The sequence below is a fragment of the Haliaeetus albicilla genome, chromosome 15, assembly GCF_947461875.1.
Source record: "Haliaeetus albicilla chromosome 15, bHalAlb1.1, whole genome shotgun sequence".
In the NCBI taxonomy this organism is placed as follows: domain Eukaryota; kingdom Metazoa; phylum Chordata; class Aves; order Accipitriformes; family Accipitridae; genus Haliaeetus; species Haliaeetus albicilla.
In genome coordinates, this window is record NC_091497.1 from 8332301 (window position 1) to 8351382 (window position 19082).

The following is a 19082-nucleotide window of genomic DNA, read 5'->3' on the forward strand; positions in this document are numbered from 1 at the left end:
TGGGACTTCAAGGCATCTTCTTTTCTTTCAGACACCAAAAAAATGTACTAGTTCTGTTTCTTGCCTCTGGATATCCTGCATTTCTTATCCTTTGCTCTTTTCTTCTTTTCTATCCATTCTGCTTCATCCGAGAAGCCGTGAGAAGTTTAAGAATGTGTTCACAGAATTAAACAACTAAAGAGTGCAGTAGGCAGATAGTAATTTGAATTTTAGTTTAAAATAATGTACCTAACAGAGCTTTTTCTTAAATTTATATTTCTTATTTCTAAATAGTGTATGCCTTTACATAGGTATGTATAATGAAAAATATGGATATTTCCATTGCAGCTGTTCTTTGTGATTGATAATTAACTGTAAATACATAACTGTAAAAACATAATCCTGCATAGTTACTATACAGTTTAGTACTATATAGTTAATAATACTAAAGTATATAGGGCTAGGGGTTGCATATTGAATATTGTGCATCCATTTAAAATATTAGTATATATTTGCTTACAGAAGAAACATTATTGGACATTCTACGCTTAGTAACATGTTTTCTCTATCTAAGGTACTGGGTCCTTTAGATGAAAATGAATTCTATGCAGAAGACTTTAATTTGTTGGAAAAAATAACATACAGTACCTCAGCAGAGAAGATTAAAGCTATTGTCAAAGAGATGGGAGGCAGTAGTAAAAGGTAAAATTCTTTTGCATTTTGAGACTTTATGATATACTGCCTTGTTTATTGTCTGTGACAAATTAATAATCCTTCTGCATGGGAAATATGAATGAAGATTCAAATATATAGTCATAGTACTCTTCATACTATATACTCATATATATACACTCTACATGCACTTAAAGTGTTTGTTGTTTGCATGCTATATATTTGCTGTGCTCTTAGCATCTGAGTACTTCTACTTAGACAAGTTTAACTGTCCTTCATTTCCTTTTTAGCATTTCCCTGACAGACTTGGTATACTTACATACTCAAACCCTTGCCCTATTTTCTAGAAGAAATGACACATCTGCTAAACTTTGTATCACCTTTATGTTTGGCTAATTATGCTATTTAACATAGTTTTCCACTGTATATGCTGGGTTTCAACTGCATTTACCCTGCTGCTGACAGCCTCTTTACTACCTCGTCATTAAGCACAGAACAGAAAAAAAGGCACCCTGTGTTATTCAGGAGACATGCACCCTTTTATCATTGGTCATATGTGTGATGAGGCTAAAGCATAAGAGATCACTGCATGTCCATAAAATCATATCCTCTCCAACTTGCTTCATAACATGTGTGCAGCTCTGCTAAATTACTTTTATCTACTTTCACTGTACTTACAACCAAGAGATGGGTACAGCTAACTGTAAACAATTCCTACTAGCTTTTGTTTACTTAAGAGTAATTATAAAGAATAATAATAAGCTTGATAAAATGCAGTGCATCTTAAAACCACAGTAATATCCGAGTATTGATATTTGAAGTAAGAAAGGGCATTGTCTTTGGGAATCATTAGAAAAGGAGCCTGTAGAGGTGTGGGCAGATGTGGTGCTCTGACACCCTGCTAGACAACATTCACACATCTGTTAATTGAAGAAGTGTAAAGATGAGTTCCAGCCAGCTTTTAATCTAAGGATCCAGTTTGTGTACAGAGAGCAAAATTATATTAGTTTTACAATGTCTATTGACTTTCTGTGTCTGAGTATCATTTCTGTTATCTGGAAGGACTGGCACAACTGAAAGAATAACTATCAGAAAAACAAAATTAAGGAGAAGTAGAAATATCAAGGAGATTAGTGAGAAGCAAAACATGTTTAATCAAATAATAAGACCTAGTGACACTGAATTAGAACTACTAAGGTTTCTAAGGAAATTTCAGTAAGAAATACCAAAAAAATTTAAAAGATATGGCCAAATAAACTTGAAACTTGTTCATTTATGTCTGTTCCTAGATGTTGTCACAAAGGGGAAAAATTGGAAAAAAAAAAAAAAAAGAAGGAATAAAGAGCTATAAATGCCAGCAGATTGTACCATGCAAACTGTGAGGCTGAATGGTAATTCTGCTAATTCTGCATCACTTAAAATTAAGAAGTGTACAGTTCACAAGCTCTAAGGCAGTAATGGTTCTTGGGCATTGTCATGCTACAGGTTTTACTCAAAGCTACAAATTTCGAGGTGATAATCATTTTAAAGAGTGCAGGTTTGGGATGTAGGCTTTTTAAATATCCCTTATGCAGACAGATAAACATTAAAATTGAGTGTTTTACTCCTTTTCTAATGAAAAACAAATTATATGTGCCTTATTTAACACAGTGGCAGTGATTTGATTATGAAAATAGATGCCCTACTGTCATCTTTGCCTAAAACAGAGAATAGACAAGATGCTGAATTACTCAAAGAACAGCACAGGTAAGTTCTGTCTGTCATGATAATGCACTTACAGTACTTTCATATTAAAATTAGAATGTACTGATGACTACATAAGGTCTTTGGAAACCTCAGAAAGCATTCCAGTTTTAAAAGAAGTTGTTGATTCCATGGTTGTATGAACAACCTGTTCGTCTGCCCTAGCGTAATTCATCTTTCCCTCTTAATAAATTAATTAGTAATAACTAATGATTTTCCAACCTTACCCTTTGCTGAAAAAAGAGTGATTACAATTGGTATGAATAGAAGTGGTGATCTGGAGTTAGAAAACTTGGAGACCATACATTTACTAAAATATTAGAAGTTTATTCAGGGATTAGAGCTAAAAGAAGCCCCCCTTAATTTTCATTAATGTGGAAAACCCTAGCACAACTTTTTCTGTTTGTGGATCTTGAGTACTATTGTCAAGGCTAATATACATGTGCTTATACCTGTGTAATAGTTTGCTGCTTAGCAGTGTCATTCTTGACCACGACTAAATGCACAGCTAATACAGCAAGATTATATTCAAATGCAAATTAATAGGGCTCATTGGCACCTAATTCCTTAAGAAAAACTGAACAGACTGTCATCAGCTAAGAGGTTTATTGTCCTTAGTGTACTTACTTGTATGTTGGCTCCTTGTGTTTCTGATACTAGATTTAGAAAGTGAGTATGCGCTAAGCATCGTCTTTTGTTGTCATTGTTAATGAATGAGACCTAAAATACCAAGATATGCATCTGTGAATCCTGTCCTCTTTGTAATGGGATACTAACGGTTGCTGGTTTTAATTTAAGCTTAGCTGGGGCAAGCTTTCTGGAGCAGACAGGTACATTTTTTAAAAGGACATATGATAACACAAGAACCATGATAAAAATAAAGATTTTTGTAATGCTATTTCCAAATTCCTACTTGTTTTTACTGGTAAAGGTACTCTAGTGTGCTGTACCTGATGGGCTGGCCCTGTTGTTAAAAATACAAGGAGTAAAATCAGTAGTAGCCCGTTTTAAGTGGCTAACACCTTTTCCAAAGTTATACTAGTAACAGTCAGTATTATGCTGCTACCATATTGGAGGGAGTTTGACTCACTAACGGTATATTTTTGTGGAAACCAAATTCAGATAGTCCATTTTGTGTATTTGCAGCACATGATTTTTTAAAATTTTTTTTAATTTTTTTTTTTTTTAAATAAGGTTTTCTAACATTTCCTTCCTCTAGATCCAGAGTACTTTAACTAGGATCTCCTTGACTCTTAGTCTAATCAAGTTTATCAAACTAAATTATTTTCTGGAATGCATAAAGCTAATCCATCCTATCAAGTTTCACTCTTCTGAGTTGCCATTTTTCCCACTGTTTTTTTTTTAAATTGTGTCACTGCCGGCACTTCTCAAATCTGATTATTCTAGATATTGGTGAAGGAAACCGTAGACCAGTGACAAAAAGACCATGTTTAAGATTTTGCTGTGTGTTTTCCTTTTATTTTATGAATTTTGTTATGGGGCATGTATTTAACCAATAACCAGTATGGAACTACGTAGACTAATGCTAAATTTTTAATTGCTGTTCAAGTTTAGCTTTCCTAGTGATATCACAGGGACCAATAATGATTACTGCTTGAAATGAGGGAGATGTCTTCATAAGCAGTAAAATCTAAAGTGCCTCTGACAATACTAATCTGTGCCTAAAAATGTTTATTTCCACAAATTCAGTTTAGAGTTTTCATGTCATTTGTTATTTTTTTTTTTAACAGTGTAGTAAAAGTTGATCCCCAACAGAATGAACCATTCTATGATGTTATTGCTATTGTGGATCCATTGACAAGGGAGGCACAGAAGATGGCTCATTTATTGATTGTAAGATGGTGGTAATTTCTTATAATTTGCATATTTGTAGTTTAACTTTTACTAGACTTTCTAATTTCTAGGTACAGTGTAGTAAAGGGGTAAACAAAATTCAGTTATTTTTTTAAAATATATATTTAGTTATTTAAATTCATATTAAAAAGTTGGGAATGTTCTAATTCTTCATTTTAAGTACCTTATTTGCAATTAAAATTCAGATACCCCATGAACCAGTCCTCTTAAAAGTGAGTCCATAAATGCTCTTTATAGTCAATAGGAGGAAAGGAAGAGATCGCCTGCGTAATATAGAGGGAAGGGATCTCCCATCTCAAATAAGAGGCATATGCTTCTTTCCATTAAACCAAATAACCTTAGTTTTCCAAGGTACCTAAATGAGGTGGTCTAAATCTGACCCGTAATATCATCATAAGAAGATTGGACTATAAACCTTTCAGCTCTTGGAAGGGTATTTCTCAGTTGATTAATGCTACCAAGTATATCTAGAAGTCTTCCACTGTGTGTAGCTATTGATCATCTAAAGAGAAACTGTCCTAAAAACATAGCTCCTAAAATGATTTTCTTTTTTCACTAGCTGCAGAATATCACTCTACCTCAGGTTCCTTTATAGTTTCCCATAAAAATGTAAATTTTGTCTTCTCTTTATGGTCTGTTACAATTCTGAAGCCTGTAACTTGATTTTTGCAGCATCCTGTTTTATCTTTTTCTCTGCAGTAATTATGAAAGTTTCATAAATTCTTACATTGCTTTTTCCCCTCCCATTTTCATACCCTTTTATGCCTTTTGTATCAAATGTTGAAGCATCCACTCACTCTTCATACATAATAGTGAAGCAAAGTAAAACATTAAAAAAATTCATGAAAATTCTGATATTTCAAGACTCTGAAATACTAGCTTTTCTCTAGAACCAGATCTTTCATTTCACCATTCTCATTTAAAATGAAAGCTTGATATTACCAAATGAAAATATTTTCATTTTGGAATTGACTGGAAACTCTCTCCATTCAGCCAGAAGGTCATATTATGGTAAGTTGCATCAAGGATCTTGTAGCTCAGACCAGAAGCCTCCATTCCTCCTAGCGCAACAAGCTCCCTAATGAGCAATATCTTCCCTAATGCATGCCTAGGCAAATGACTCCCATGGTATACCAAGCTGTTCAGCCATCGCAGATCCTACTTGATATTTAGGAGCTATAGTTTTATTCAAGAAGCCACCCCTTAGGACAGAATAATGAAATGCTGTTGACACTAAAATCAGAAATATTTTAATGTAGATGAAACTTTTTTAAAAATTATTTTTTTAAAATGAAAAATAAAATAACCTGAAAATTAAAACAAAAAAGATACATCTAATTATGTGGAAAGCCACCACCTCCTGCTGTAGAGACGAAACTTGCATACATATACAGCAAGCCCCAAACTCAAAGTTCCTAAATGGATGCCTTTCTGATTATCTTGCTATATATAGGTGACTTAAATACTGTAAACTTTAAGCACTGGGATGTATTTATATTTAAAGGATCTTTTATTGAATAACATAATTGGATTAGTGCCAAGTATATTGGAATGGTAGCTATTCATGGTGCAGAATTTGTGTAGTAACTACCACAGCAAAGCACATGATTCTTGCCCCAGTCCATATTGAATATGGCCACGTTATGATTTTTTTTTTACCCTGGTGAAAGCATGCTATTATATTACTTTGTGACACTTAATAGTCACTTCGAAGAAATCTTTTGGTAAACTCTTAAAAAAAAATATAAACAAAATGTAGCTTATGTTAAATGGAATTGAAATTGAGAAGGTGTAAACAGCTGTAGGTAAACTAATCTAAACTTTACTGCCTAGTCTGAGAAAGTGGCAGTTTAAGGACAGAGGCAAGGTATGAGTCAGAGCATGGATGAGAGCAGAGCCAAGGCTTTTATCTGGTTTTAAAATAAATACTGGATTGTATCGTAAGAACTGCTCTATATCCTCTCCAGAGGGAGGCAGGTAGAACTTTCCATATAACTCATGTTTTTGCTTTTTCAAAAAGTTTTGTCATAGACTTCAGCATCGAGTATTTCCAGACAAAGCAACAGTCACTGCCTACAGTATATCTTTAAACACTAGCCATAACTTGACCAGGGTTGGACCACATCAGTTCTCAGCAGAATACATGGAACAGCTAACTAGTCCTAGAGTTATGAAGGTGGTCCCTAAGGTGATGTGAAAAAAGTAGAAATTCCTTCCTGTAAAAATGAGGACAAAATTGAAGAGCTGGGTTTTTATCCTCATGATTCACCAAAACCAGCTGAAAAAAATATTATACATGGTGCCACTGAACAAACTACATGTCCCCTAGCCAACTGCTTTACTCCAGTAGTATGTAACTCTTAGGATCATCTATGGGTTGGTTTGGTTTTTTTTTTCTTGTTCCAGTAACTGTCAACTCAAAAATGTGGAGACAAAAATCAAACCTTTTCTTTTTTCCTATCAATTATCTTTTGCCTTTTTTTCCTTTGTTCATTCTGTCTTCAGAAACTCTTATTCTATCCCTGAAGTGATAGGAATCTCTGAAGGAACCCCTTTGGACAATCTAGTCTGATTTCCTATATAACACCGGTCATAGGACTACTTCTTATCGATTAGCATTTGAAGTAGAATCATTTTTTTTTAACCTAATCCTAATTTAAATATGATCACAGCTCCTACTGAGTTTTTCCAGTGGCTAATTAACCTGACTGTTAAACTCAGACTTGGAACTGTAGATTTTTATTTAGCCTCCATGCTCTAAGTATTCATTTTCTCATCATATTGTCAGTTCTGTTGAAGATTCTATTATAAGAGTTTGTTTTCAGTGTAGATGCTTTCTATTGTGGTGATGTTCACAAACAATTCCAAGTGATTGGTTGAATAATCGTGGTTTAGTGAGTTAATGCTTTTCAGATGAGTTGTGGTAACTTACAGTAAGTGTTTTGCAAAGTGACTGAACATGCAAAATAAAACTTGCTCTTAAATAATTTTCAACCCTAGTAAACTAAAATAATTCAGCCATTTTTTACAGTATGAAATACTCCCTGAACTACATTTCCATGCTCTTCTTTGGATTTTCTGATTTAAAGTAAACAGACTGAACTCTTCAAATACCCTGCTATAAAAGAGGCTTTCCAATCTTGTAACCATTTTCATGTGTCGACTTGAATGCTCTGGCTTTTGGTGTCCTCATAAGCCCTAAATAACAGAACCAAATTCAGTATTCCAGAAGTTGCATTGTTGCAAAACACAGGGATAATGCATTCTTGTCTTCCTTGTCATTTCCTATTTAAATTCCTTTGAAATGTTAATTAAGAATGGCATTATTCTTTTGGCTATGATATTATACTAAATTTCACGGTCAGCTGATGATTTGGGATGATACCTCAGTCTTTTTCAAGATCATTTCATTCTACACACAACAACCTATCAATACAGATTGCTGAAGTATCATTCTTACTAATGGGATGAGGTTTTTGTCTTGTTTGAAGGTATACTCCAATACAGGTTTGCATCATTGTGGATGCTACATCTTTATGTGAGAAATTGTTTTCTTTGATGTTGAAAATTCTGGGTATGTTTTAGTAGAGGAGACCAGTTAGCACTGGTTACAAATGCTTTTTATTCTGAATGATAGATACATACTTGAGTCACTTTGATATCTGTTTTGATTTTGGTGGTCTTGAGCTCATGTCACGTAATACTTGCCCTTCTTATGCTTCCAGTGCTGTTGGGTTCTTGTTTCCTGCTTCTTCACTTGTTCTCACCCTTATGCCACTCCCTAGTCTTTATTTTTTGCTCAATAGTTTTTCAGTGATGGTATTCACGTGACATAAAGGACGAGACTGAGAAACTAGAAGCAGAACAGGTCCATAGGACTATGTGAAGTTGTAGCACTGTAGTAAAGAATATGTGTAGCCATGGGTTGAACTGAGGAAAGAAAGAAATGGTTATAATAAAAGAGAGATATAAGGATGACCAATGTCTTGCTTAGTTTACATTTTAGCCTTAGTGGTATCAGTATTTTAACTTAGCTTTAATATCTTACTTGCTTTTCTAATAATACCCATAAAGGAGACAGCGGCTTTATGCTTTCAAATAAGCACTTTGGATCAGAAACCACAGAAATCAAGATAACTTGGTAAAGGTTTTTAAGAATGCTTTAAAGAAATTAATAACTTTAAACAAAATAGATTGCTTACAAAAATAAGAAGAAAATACTGTCCTAATATATGGTTCCTATATAACAGCATCCAGAAAAATCAGTATTTTAGAAATGAACAGATGAAGAAACTGAGGAAGAAGTATTTTAACTTACTGGAATGTTTTGAAGTTGATTGAATAGTTTAATACATCATTAATCTACTGCTGACATTTAAAATTATTAAGTAATTAAGTATTAAAATAATTCTCTGAGCTTTACTATATTCAACAATTTACTGTATACGACTATTTTAATGAGAGTGAAAGTCATTGTTTTAAGATTGCTTATTGACTAAAAGACATGTACATACTTTCAAGTGCTTTAAAATCTAGAAAACACAATATAAGAAAGGTGATAATTTACTCAAGCATTGGAAAATGGGAATAGCTGCTCTTTAAAAAACTGCATCACTAGGAGAAAACGTTAACATTTTGACTATCAAGAATATCATGTGCTAAATCATGCAGTTTTAGAAAAGGTCAAATCTTTATTTGGAATATCTGACAACATCCCTTAATATATAGATATATTTAGAACTTTAAAATGTTTGAGATTTGTACTCAAGCTTGAGAAATGACAGGATGTCACAAGGATAACTTTGGCTTATTTTCAAAGTTTGGTGATTGCCAAGAACCATTTTTACAGAGATTTTTTTTTTTTTTTTCCTGTAGGTACTCAAAGACATTATCAATGTGAAACTCAGGTTGTTTTTGAACTGCAGATCTAAGCTGTCAGAAGTGCCACTGAAGAGGTAAGTAGTTCATAGCTTTTCTTACAAGTATACGATCTTGCTTGGTTTGGAAAAACAGCCTTAACAGTTTATATTCCCTTAAAAACTAAACAGTGGTTAGTGTTTCTGGATACCTTTGTTGCATTAGTTATTTTCTTTGAATGTAAGTTGCATATTACCTAAGCAGTTTGCACTTGTCTAGAGAAAAATTCTACTTCTAAGGTGTCAAGCATGGGATCACAGGGAAGTGATTTAGTTCATCAAATCCACCTCTCATAAACAATCCTTAGAGAAATCAGTGGAGAGTCTTTCATGCCTATGAAAACTTGCAGAGGGAGATTGTCTGCCTAACTTGGTCGCTGCTTACAGCCCACTGTCTCTGTAATGAATTTTACAGATTAAGTACACTTAACTTAAAAATGAAATTCATCTGAGTAAATGTACAGTCTGCATTTTAGATCTTGTTATAATTTAAGAATATTATACCCTGAAAGTACCTGCCTTAAACTGAAGCTTCAGTTATAGATGTTTACATTGAAGTGAATTCCCCAGAGAGGATTCCTTTCCCTCTAAGAGAAGTGTTTAAGCACTGCCATCCTTTTGGCAGATATCTTACCTATAATCTTATTATGAGAGAGGCCGGTGGTAGTGCCTGCCCTTTAGCCAGCAGACTAGAGAATAAATCACTTGGCCACAAAACAGAAGTCCTTAGTTTCTATTCGATTTGAGAGGAATTGAACTCACACCTCTTATACTGCAAGAGAGTGTCTTAATCATCAATCTTCTGAGTATCTTGTGTGAACATTGTCATGATCGCTTTTAAAGCTAGGCACTTTGCAGGTGTTAGTGCCTGGCTCTTTCCCTGTGCTTGGAAGAGGTGAGAGGAAGAAGTGTTCTGGCATCTGCCCTGCAGACAGGTTGTATTTTTCTTGCAGCAATGGTTTCATATGAAATGCATCCATATACTAGCCCAAATACTTTGTGGGAAAATTGTATTCCTCCAGATGGGTACAGACTTTCCTACCTTTTTACTTTTCATAGTAATTAAATGTCCTTCCCCCCACCCCCCCGCCCCCATGAAGCGGTCATTGCTTGCTGCTTTCACTCTCCATCTTCAGTGTTCTTCTTTCTCTGCTCTGATTATTCTCATTTTGTTGCATATCAGTAGTGGAAGGAAGAAAATCGTCATTATTTTGTTGTTGCAAGGCACTTTGACCTGTTGAATAAATGTGATAAGAGAGCTGAAGAGGAATAATGTGATAAGAGCTGAAGACCCCTCCTTTCCTCTGCTCTCTGTCTTTGCTGCTGCTAGTGTCAGGAGCTGTTCCCAAAGACTCTTTTCTTCCAGCAGAGATTAATCCTTCTGCTTAGTTTAGGGATACAGATTCTGAGAATTCGAGGCAGTTCACAGTCCAGATGTTTAGGTGCACCTCTTGGGTATTCACCTTCGCAGCCATTTAGAATGTTAATGGGAACTATGCACTTTCACAGCTAAAAATTATCAAAAGCAAATAGATCTGCGTTCATTTACTAGTTCATTTGAGATGCTATAGGTATTGTCTGACAGTATTGCAAAAGAATAGGGAGATACTGTGTCTCCAAACATCATTAATTTGGTAAACATTTACTATATTATATTTTAAGGTATTTTAGAAGAACTTAATGTTTGGAACTTCATCCTTAAGTAAATGTTTTGTGGGTTTTTTTAACATTTCTTTTTCAACAGCTTCTATCGTTTTGTTCTGGAACCAGAATTAACTTATGGGATCAACAAGCACCTTCCTTCTGAACCTGTGGCAAAATTCCTAGAATTGCCAGAATCACCTCTTTTGACTCTGAACATGATCACTCCTGAAAGCTGGTTGGTCGAAGCAGTAAAAAGTTCCTGTGATCTAGATAATATTCATTTACAGGATGTAAGTAATCATTTGTAAACATTATACAACTTGTGTTGGACCTTCTACCTCAAGAGGGAAATGGAAATATTGTGAGATTTTTTGTGTCTGTTTTCCAGAAATATTTTCTGTGGTAATTGTTTATTTAGTCAGTATTTTACCACTTTTATTTTCATCATCTTTTTTTTCACATACTCTTGTACTTTAAAAAAAAAAGGCAAGTCTTAAAAGAAAGCAATGAAACAGGAAAAAATCAGAATGCAGAGTACAAGTAAAAGCAATTTATCTGCTATGTTGAGCTTTATAATGTTTACAGAAATTTTTTGAGATAAAAATAAAGAAATTAAAGGATTCTGAATTATCTATTTCTCTTGGGTTTTTTTATATTTTTGGTAGTAATAGGATTAACCTAGTTATATCTTCAAATAAACCTGAATATATGGATGTTTATTAATAGAGATTAAAATATATTTGACCCTTTTTTAGTTCACAATTTTTTAATTATATTTTTAATCCCTCAGCTTCAAAGTCACTAGATTTGTTTCAGTCACTAAGCTTGCGCAAAATATTGAGGGTGTTTGATAGACTGAAGCTATATATTTGGAAGGTGTGTTGTGAAAATAAAGGTTGAGATTTTCCTTACCAAAGCTGAGATGCCTCAGCTTCCTCAATAGTCAATGGAGAGAAGGTCCCTCCAGACAGTGATTCATGCTCTTTATCTTGGATACCTCTTATAAAATAGAGTGAAGTTCCTTCTGGAAGTGCCTTTCTCTTTTTTTTTTTTTTTTTTTTTGACAGTTGAATTTAGTTGCGGTAAATCCCACACAACATGTTTGCCATTGTAATGTGTTGCTTTTCCCACATAGTTAAATTACATAATTTATTGATTAAATGTTCCTTCTGCAGATAAAAGGGACGGTTATAGCAGAATATGAACTAGAATATATATTGCTTGAAGGACATTGCTTTGATGTGACAACTGGACAACCTCCTCGAGGGTTACAGTTCACTCTGGGCACAAAGAATAATCCTGTCATGGTTGATACTATTGTGATGGCCAACCTGGTAAGTATTAAGTACAGAAATAGTTGTTACAATTGCACGCTCTTCATGAGAATTCTTTATGAGCTTCTTGCCCTTTAAATCCATTTCTCTGTGTTGCAAGCTTAGTAATGCTAAAAGTAACAGGAGCATCCTGGATTTGAGGCCATCTACAAAAGATGTGCATCTCTAATTTGCTGAGCTTTCCCCTGCTCCTCTTCTGAGCCAATATAGGTTTGGATATAGCCTAATTTTAGACTCTAATCTGAAGTGCCTAAACTTGGAGCCTAATTGCCTTGAGTAGATGGTAGGAGGTAGTTATATTCAGATGGAGATTCCACTGATAAATCTAAGGTATGAATCACATTCTGATTAAATAACCTTTTTTGTTATACAATGATCTGGGTAAAAGAAGGCTCCTATTTTAGATGCTTCAGTTAAGTGCTTAAAGCCTCTGTGGGACAAAGCCACACCCAGGAATTCCTCTGGTGATCCAAAGTAATTATTTTTTGATTTAGCAGTCTGTAGAGCCGGTCTTATGATTTCTGAAGTGAAATGTTTCTTTTCTTTAGCTAAGGTAATTTGAAAAGGAAAGATTTTGATGAATAAGGTCTGTTACCTATCTGCTGTTCTCTGTAAATACTTTATCACAAGGAATAAAATGCCTAATAAACTGTGAATCTTTGATTTTTATACAAGTACTGAATACGATCTCAACAGTAGATGATGTTCAACATGATTAAACTTCTAATGATTCTTCGCATTCCAAAGCTTGCTTCGTCTGGCTTTCCCAGGGTGATAGCTATCTGCAGTGTTCCTAAATTGGGAAGGAGCTGTGTTGGCTTGGAAAGTTGTTGCAGACAAAAATTTTAAGTTTCAAAGAAGCTTTTCAGTTTAGGGTCAGTTTAAATAATTTATTTCTTTACAGCTCACTTCCTTGCTGTTCTAGGTGGACATTTTGTATACAACTCAAATTGAGCTAGAAACAAATGAGGCACTAAAAGACATTAATATGGACATACAAGAAAGGTGGTAGTTGGTTGCATCACTGCCATACTTCTTTCAGGGCTAGTATGAGAGCAGCTAATAGTTACTAACCTGGGCTGCAGTACCAAATGTTGGACAGCTGATTTTTGTATATGTACGTGGTGGATTCTGAAAGTGCCTATCTTTCCTTTTTTTCATAGGGATATTTTCAGCTGAAAGCAAATCCAGGTGCTTGGACACTGAGACTGCGTAAAGGAAGATCCGAAGAGATTTATCAGGTTTTTTCGTAAGTATTAATCCATCTTTTGGAAACATACTTAGAAATGAATCTGAAAGTGCAACATATTTTTAAAAGATCTGACAGTACTGAAGGAAAATGAGCAAAAAAAGCATGAAAAAATAGAACAAGAAGCAAATGATGATTTAAAGATGATTTTTAAGAGATACCTTATTTCCTGATAGTGTAAGTTGTTGTTTGATTGCTTTGTGTGTTCTTGAAGGCATTTGGATATGTTAATACATAATAAGCCTAAGCTGCTCAGCTAGACTTGATGCTAGCAAAGTCTCTTACTATACAGCTACACAGCTACCAGACACTCGCCCTGCCAGTTCCACGCATGGTTAGCATTATCATGCAACTGCTTGCACCAAATTCTGTAGGAATGTCACTCATGGTTTTGTTGATTAATATTTTGCAATTCCCAACATACTTAACGTGCAATTCCAAGAATATGTCCACTGGAGCATTGCTAGCTCTCCACCAGTGTCTCGATCAGCTGGAAGAAGTGCCATAAATTTCTCCCTCATAATTTTTTTCAGCCCTAAGGTTGCCTCTGAATGCAGTGTTACTGATGGGTGGCATCTTTTTTTTTAACAGGAGCATTATATTCATTTCAGTTCTAGGCTTTTTTCCTTTGGTTAATTCTGAGTGTTTCTTAGTCATCTAAGAATCACTGTGGTTACACCTTCACCTTAGGATGCAGAAGCACCCTTCAGTGCTGTACCCTGGCTGCATGTTGACTGTGCCACATTTCTCTCTCTTGGGAGAACGCCCTGTACATTGAGAGAAGTCACGTTGTACTCCAGTAACTGGCATTTAGTTGCCACCTATATGGCTTTATAGATCTGTAATTACCATGGTCAATTGTCATATGAGGAACATATGCTAGCCATCATTCCAACTATTCCTTGGAAGAATAATTTATTTTCTCATGTTTTATGTAACTCTATAGATCTGTAGCATATGAGGGCTTCCTCTTGAAGCTTTGGATCCGATCTGTTCTAGAGGAACGGTATTGCCTTATTTTATTTGAGCTTTAATTCCTCCTCCCCTCCCCCTTGCCCCATAATTCTGTGGGCTGAAACAGGTCTGTTCCTTATAAAATATTTATTATTATTTGGAGTTCAGGAACACATAGTTCCATATGATGTTTAGTCTTCAGCTAGTATTAAAAAAATTGATGAACATCTTTGCTGTTTTGAATATTTAGTTAATGGATCAATTTCAGTGTTACAGGAAGAAATGCTAATGGGATATTAGGTTCATTCTATTTCTTTGCAATTTTCAATTTATTTTTTTTTTCCAGAAACTACTCATAATCTTTTGAAAAAGTGGAAAAACATAGTCTTTATCCTAAGAAGTTCACTTAATCTCCACCAGCTGTAGCTATATCATTTGTGTAATTTAACATTCAATTCTTAAGATATATAAAGTGATTTATGAAAGATATCATGGTTAAAAAAAATAAGGTAATGAGCTATAGTTGAATTAAAGAATGAAACAAAACCACTTTACATTCTAGGCTGGATCAAAGGAAACTTAAATCATCTGCTGTTTTTTAAGATTACTGGTTTTCCCTAAGAAGTAATACAAATGAGCTTAATTGAGCTCAGCTAAGTTATGTAAAATTAATACCTGATGAGGAATCTAAACAATAGTGTTTATTTCATTTAATTATGACAAGCCGTAGGCTTAGAGTACAACAGATAAAGTATGTTTTGGAGGCTGTGCCAGGATCTTTGATACTACTTTTACTGATATTAATATTATCAAATTGCTATCAGAACTCAAGCAACTATTTGACAGGATGGAATTTTGCCAAGAGGTATTGCAGTATATTCTCCATCCTCATGTACTAGTCATATCCTCTCCTGTTGAACTGTGAGATGACTTCTTTTCTTTGAGGCACAAGCCTGTACATTATAATAGGAGTTTTAGGAGAAATACAGGATTTTGAAGTTACAGCATGTTCTACTCCTCAGTGCTTATTTGCTTCTCATGGTAGCATCTAATACACGTGCAAGTAATTCATTTTTACTTTATGTAAATACATCACTTTTGAAATAAGCTTTTTTTTCCCTGAACACTGCTTCTAACAAAGATCATTATTTTGAAGCAGTCACACTTGTAAATCAATTTGTTATTAATAAATTACTATGAATATTAGGAAGATGAAAATTGGTATACTCAGCAACAGTCTGAGCACTGCTTATTATTGGAGCTTTGATTCTGTGATGTGGGTCGGAAAACAGGTAGGTATTGCAAGATAAGACTGCAGAAAATAGTTTAAAGATAGATAGATAAGTGTGTGTGTGTGTGTGTATATATATATATATAAAAGCTCCTGCCAAATATTTCATTTTTTAAAAAGGCATGTAGATATAATTTATTATATTTTGATGGTATGCAGACTGCTTAACTGAAAGTTGTATCTTTTATAATTTGGGCAAGGAGTTTTTTGTTTGTTTGTTTTGAGATTTTAAATGGTCTCCATTTGTTGAACTTGAATGCTTTTGTTCTCCATATGGAAAATTATAATTTATATTATATTGATATTTATTTGTATTTATATTAGAAGTATGTAAGGGTTTTGTAACATTTTAAAGCTGTGACATGAATAGTCTGCTGGACATATTTAGTTTTGTACAACAATTATATAACAATAAAGTAGTTAATATTTAATAGTGCTGTCTTATGCAAGACATTTTGCTTGGGTTTAAAAAGGAAGTTGTGCCTACTTTCAGTGAGTTTACAGACTAAGTTATACTAACAGTGTTCAGTACCTTTTTGACAAAACACAAAACCATTATTGGTTTTGTTAAGAATACTTATTACAGAAGCGTATTAAATAGAAAATTCAGATAATGATATAAAATGCTGTCATTTTAAAATAAGTAGTATGAAACAGATTGAAACCAGATTTAATTATTTCTGTTTTCTAGGCAAAAAAAAAAAAAAATCAAGCCTAAGGGGTAGCAGATTACTTTCTTAAACCAATTTTTCGTATGCGTAGCCTTAGCAAGAGGAAACGACATAATGCTGTTAAAAGACAGAAAGGACTGAAGGAAAAATGTATGGGCTATTGAGTATAAAAGCTGTAAAATTTAAGAATTATGTTATTACACCGTATCACAGAGCGACAGCAACATTTTTCATACTTGTTACTCAGTGGACTGCAGTACAGTTTTGAGATGCCTGAATGGCTTTAAACTGATGTTCAATGGGGCAAACGTTCATGTGGTGCCTTGCACAGTCATGTCTTTAGGGGTACAGTTACCAAAGCCAACCAGCTGAAAGCCAATCTTTACTATCTCAGCACTGTGATGAAGCTTTCCCTAGACATTTTAAAGCAGATTTATTTTAAAAGTACATTTAATGCTGTCACACAGAAATTTCTAAGATGTTTTCCATATTGGAAAAATAAAATGTAGTTTAATATTTGAATGTAATATATACCTGTATAATATATAGTAACATATTCAACTATAGGTTGCTGCATTTTTTCATTCATTTCATCCTGTGAAAATCCAAAGTAAAAAGTAAGGGCTACCACCGTGGACAATGTCTAGTGATGAATAAAACTCAAAGTTTCTGAAGTTAAGATATAATTAGGTGCAAGTGAAGAAATTTTGTTTCTCTAAATATCAGCAATCCTAAAGCTTATACTGTAATTAAACACAAGTAAAAATACACGTTTTAATAAGCCAGTACATTTGCATGGGTTTTTTTTTTTCTTCTCACAGCCATGAAGGAACAGATTCTGTAGCTGACCTGACAGATGTTATCATCGTATTAAACAACTTCAGAAGCAAAATTATCAAAGTCCAAGTATGTAGAGAGATACCTTTTTTGTCTGCAGTATTTCCTTATATGAAATATGACTAATGCTTACATGTCTTAGGCTATATTTAATTGGAAGATGTATACTGAAATATATAATTTAGATTTTGTATCATTAAATAGCGAATGGTGTGCAAATTAATGTAGTTAATTTGATCCAATCAGGCTATACTAATTGCATGGGAGATTGTTAAATAGCTGTTAAAATAAGACATTTGTGTGCGTAACATAGATAGGATTTATCTCAACTGGCTTAAGGTGTCTAAGAGTGTAGTCTAGGTGCCTTAAACTCGCTCTCTGCTTAGTAGAATGACAGAGACAGTCCAAAGGACTGCTCGTGCCAGCTCGCATATGTATTTAAACCAAGGGGATGACCACCTCTTGAGACATCCAGTTCTCTCCTGTGACTGGGGAGGGATTTTACACAAAGTCCAGACACCAGAGTGGAAGTTAAAATCAGGTATGTTGAATTCTACCTGAAGCTACCAAATCTGTGTAAATGAAATTGTTACTTTCATTCTTCAAGATGTATCAAAAAAAGATGATGAAACACAAGTTGTATTAAGGAGAAAGAACTTCATAATATTACATGTTTTCTACTATTTTGTAAATAACATTTTTTGTGTAGGTGTCCTTGGTATCCTAATTTTAGACATTGAGAAGGAGAGAGAACAATGTAAACAAAAGTACTAAAGGAATTTTTAAAACCACATACACGAGTCTGTTCCACAGTCCTGTAACTGAAAGTTTCCAGAACCTGGAGAAAATGTGTAACTCCCTGGAGCATGACAAGCCTGCCTTTAAGCCGCAGAGAAAGGGTAAAAGGGTGCCATTTGGGTCAAAGTAGGAAAATTATTCTATGTGAAAGGTGGCACGTGTTAAGCTTACAACTAGAATATGTAAGCTCTATCATTCAGTTGAACTTTAGAATCACTTCAGCAATACCTAGGATGTGGCTTCAGAAGCATTAGCTAAAAAGATGCATGATTCAGTGTGAACGGAAATCTGCAAGCGTTAGCTTGACAGTATAAACGTAAAACTAATATGGTTATAACTGAGTATGTTCAAACACTTAATGTTTTAGAAACTATTTGGGTTTCAAAAACAATTGGGTTTCTTTTAATCAGGGAAATCAAGATCAGCAAACAAAATTAATTTGGAGCCTTTATTAAGCATCTGGGTAAGACAACAGAAATTGCTTAAGTTGGATGAGAGAGCTTGTTTCAGCGACAGAGTTGTCGCCTTCTCCTTGTGAAGGGCTTATGAGAATCAGTTTCCCTTCAAGTAAGTTCCATGCACAGTGTGACACCCTGCCACCCTTCAGCCAGCTAATGGCTGGATCACAAACTCATGAGGGAAGAAAATGAGATACAATTCCCCACGCTTTTGGTTACTTTTTGCATAAAGAAGTACAGAGGGCTTGAATGTGCTGTTTGATTTATTAATCACCGTTTAATTCTTCGTAGTTAATTACTTTTCTTATTACAGCAAGTTCTGTACGTAGTTTAAAAGTATGAAATGACACTTTTACTGTTCAGTTTAATGCAGTTCAGTAAGTATTTTACTGAAAAAGAAATTGTTAAGATGTTGGTCCAGCTCTAGCCGGTAAGTACACCATAGTTAGATATCACAATTGAAGTAGTAATTATCAATTAACTTCCCAAATCACACAAATACATTTATTTTAATGACTAGGTACAGAAAAAGCCTGATAAAATGAATGAAGATCTCCTTACTGATGGAACAACAAGAAAAAAAGGAAATCAGGAATCAGCTACAAGGTAATGTATAATTTGCTAATACCTAACTGTGCCAGGACATGTTTTTTATTACTCG

General features: G+C 34.3%; 1 protein-coding gene across 1 annotated transcript in view; it reads left to right on the forward strand.

Moving 5' to 3' along the window:
* UGGT2 (UDP-glucose glycoprotein glucosyltransferase 2) overlaps positions 1–19082 on the forward strand; it is an 88311-nt gene that overhangs the window by 55692 nt on the left and 13537 nt on the right. The window contains exons 23-31 of the mRNA XM_069802453.1: positions 554–681; positions 2302–2397; positions 4146–4248; positions 9145–9224; positions 10930–11119; positions 12005–12163; positions 13327–13412; positions 17150–17234; positions 18942–19027. Coding sequence (XP_069658554.1) covers positions 554–681; positions 2302–2397; positions 4146–4248; positions 9145–9224; positions 10930–11119; positions 12005–12163; positions 13327–13412; positions 17150–17234; positions 18942–19027 — 1013 coding nt within the window. The remainder of the gene's footprint in view (positions 1–553; positions 682–2301; positions 2398–4145; positions 4249–9144; positions 9225–10929; positions 11120–12004; positions 12164–13326; positions 13413–17149; positions 17235–18941; positions 19028–19082) is intronic.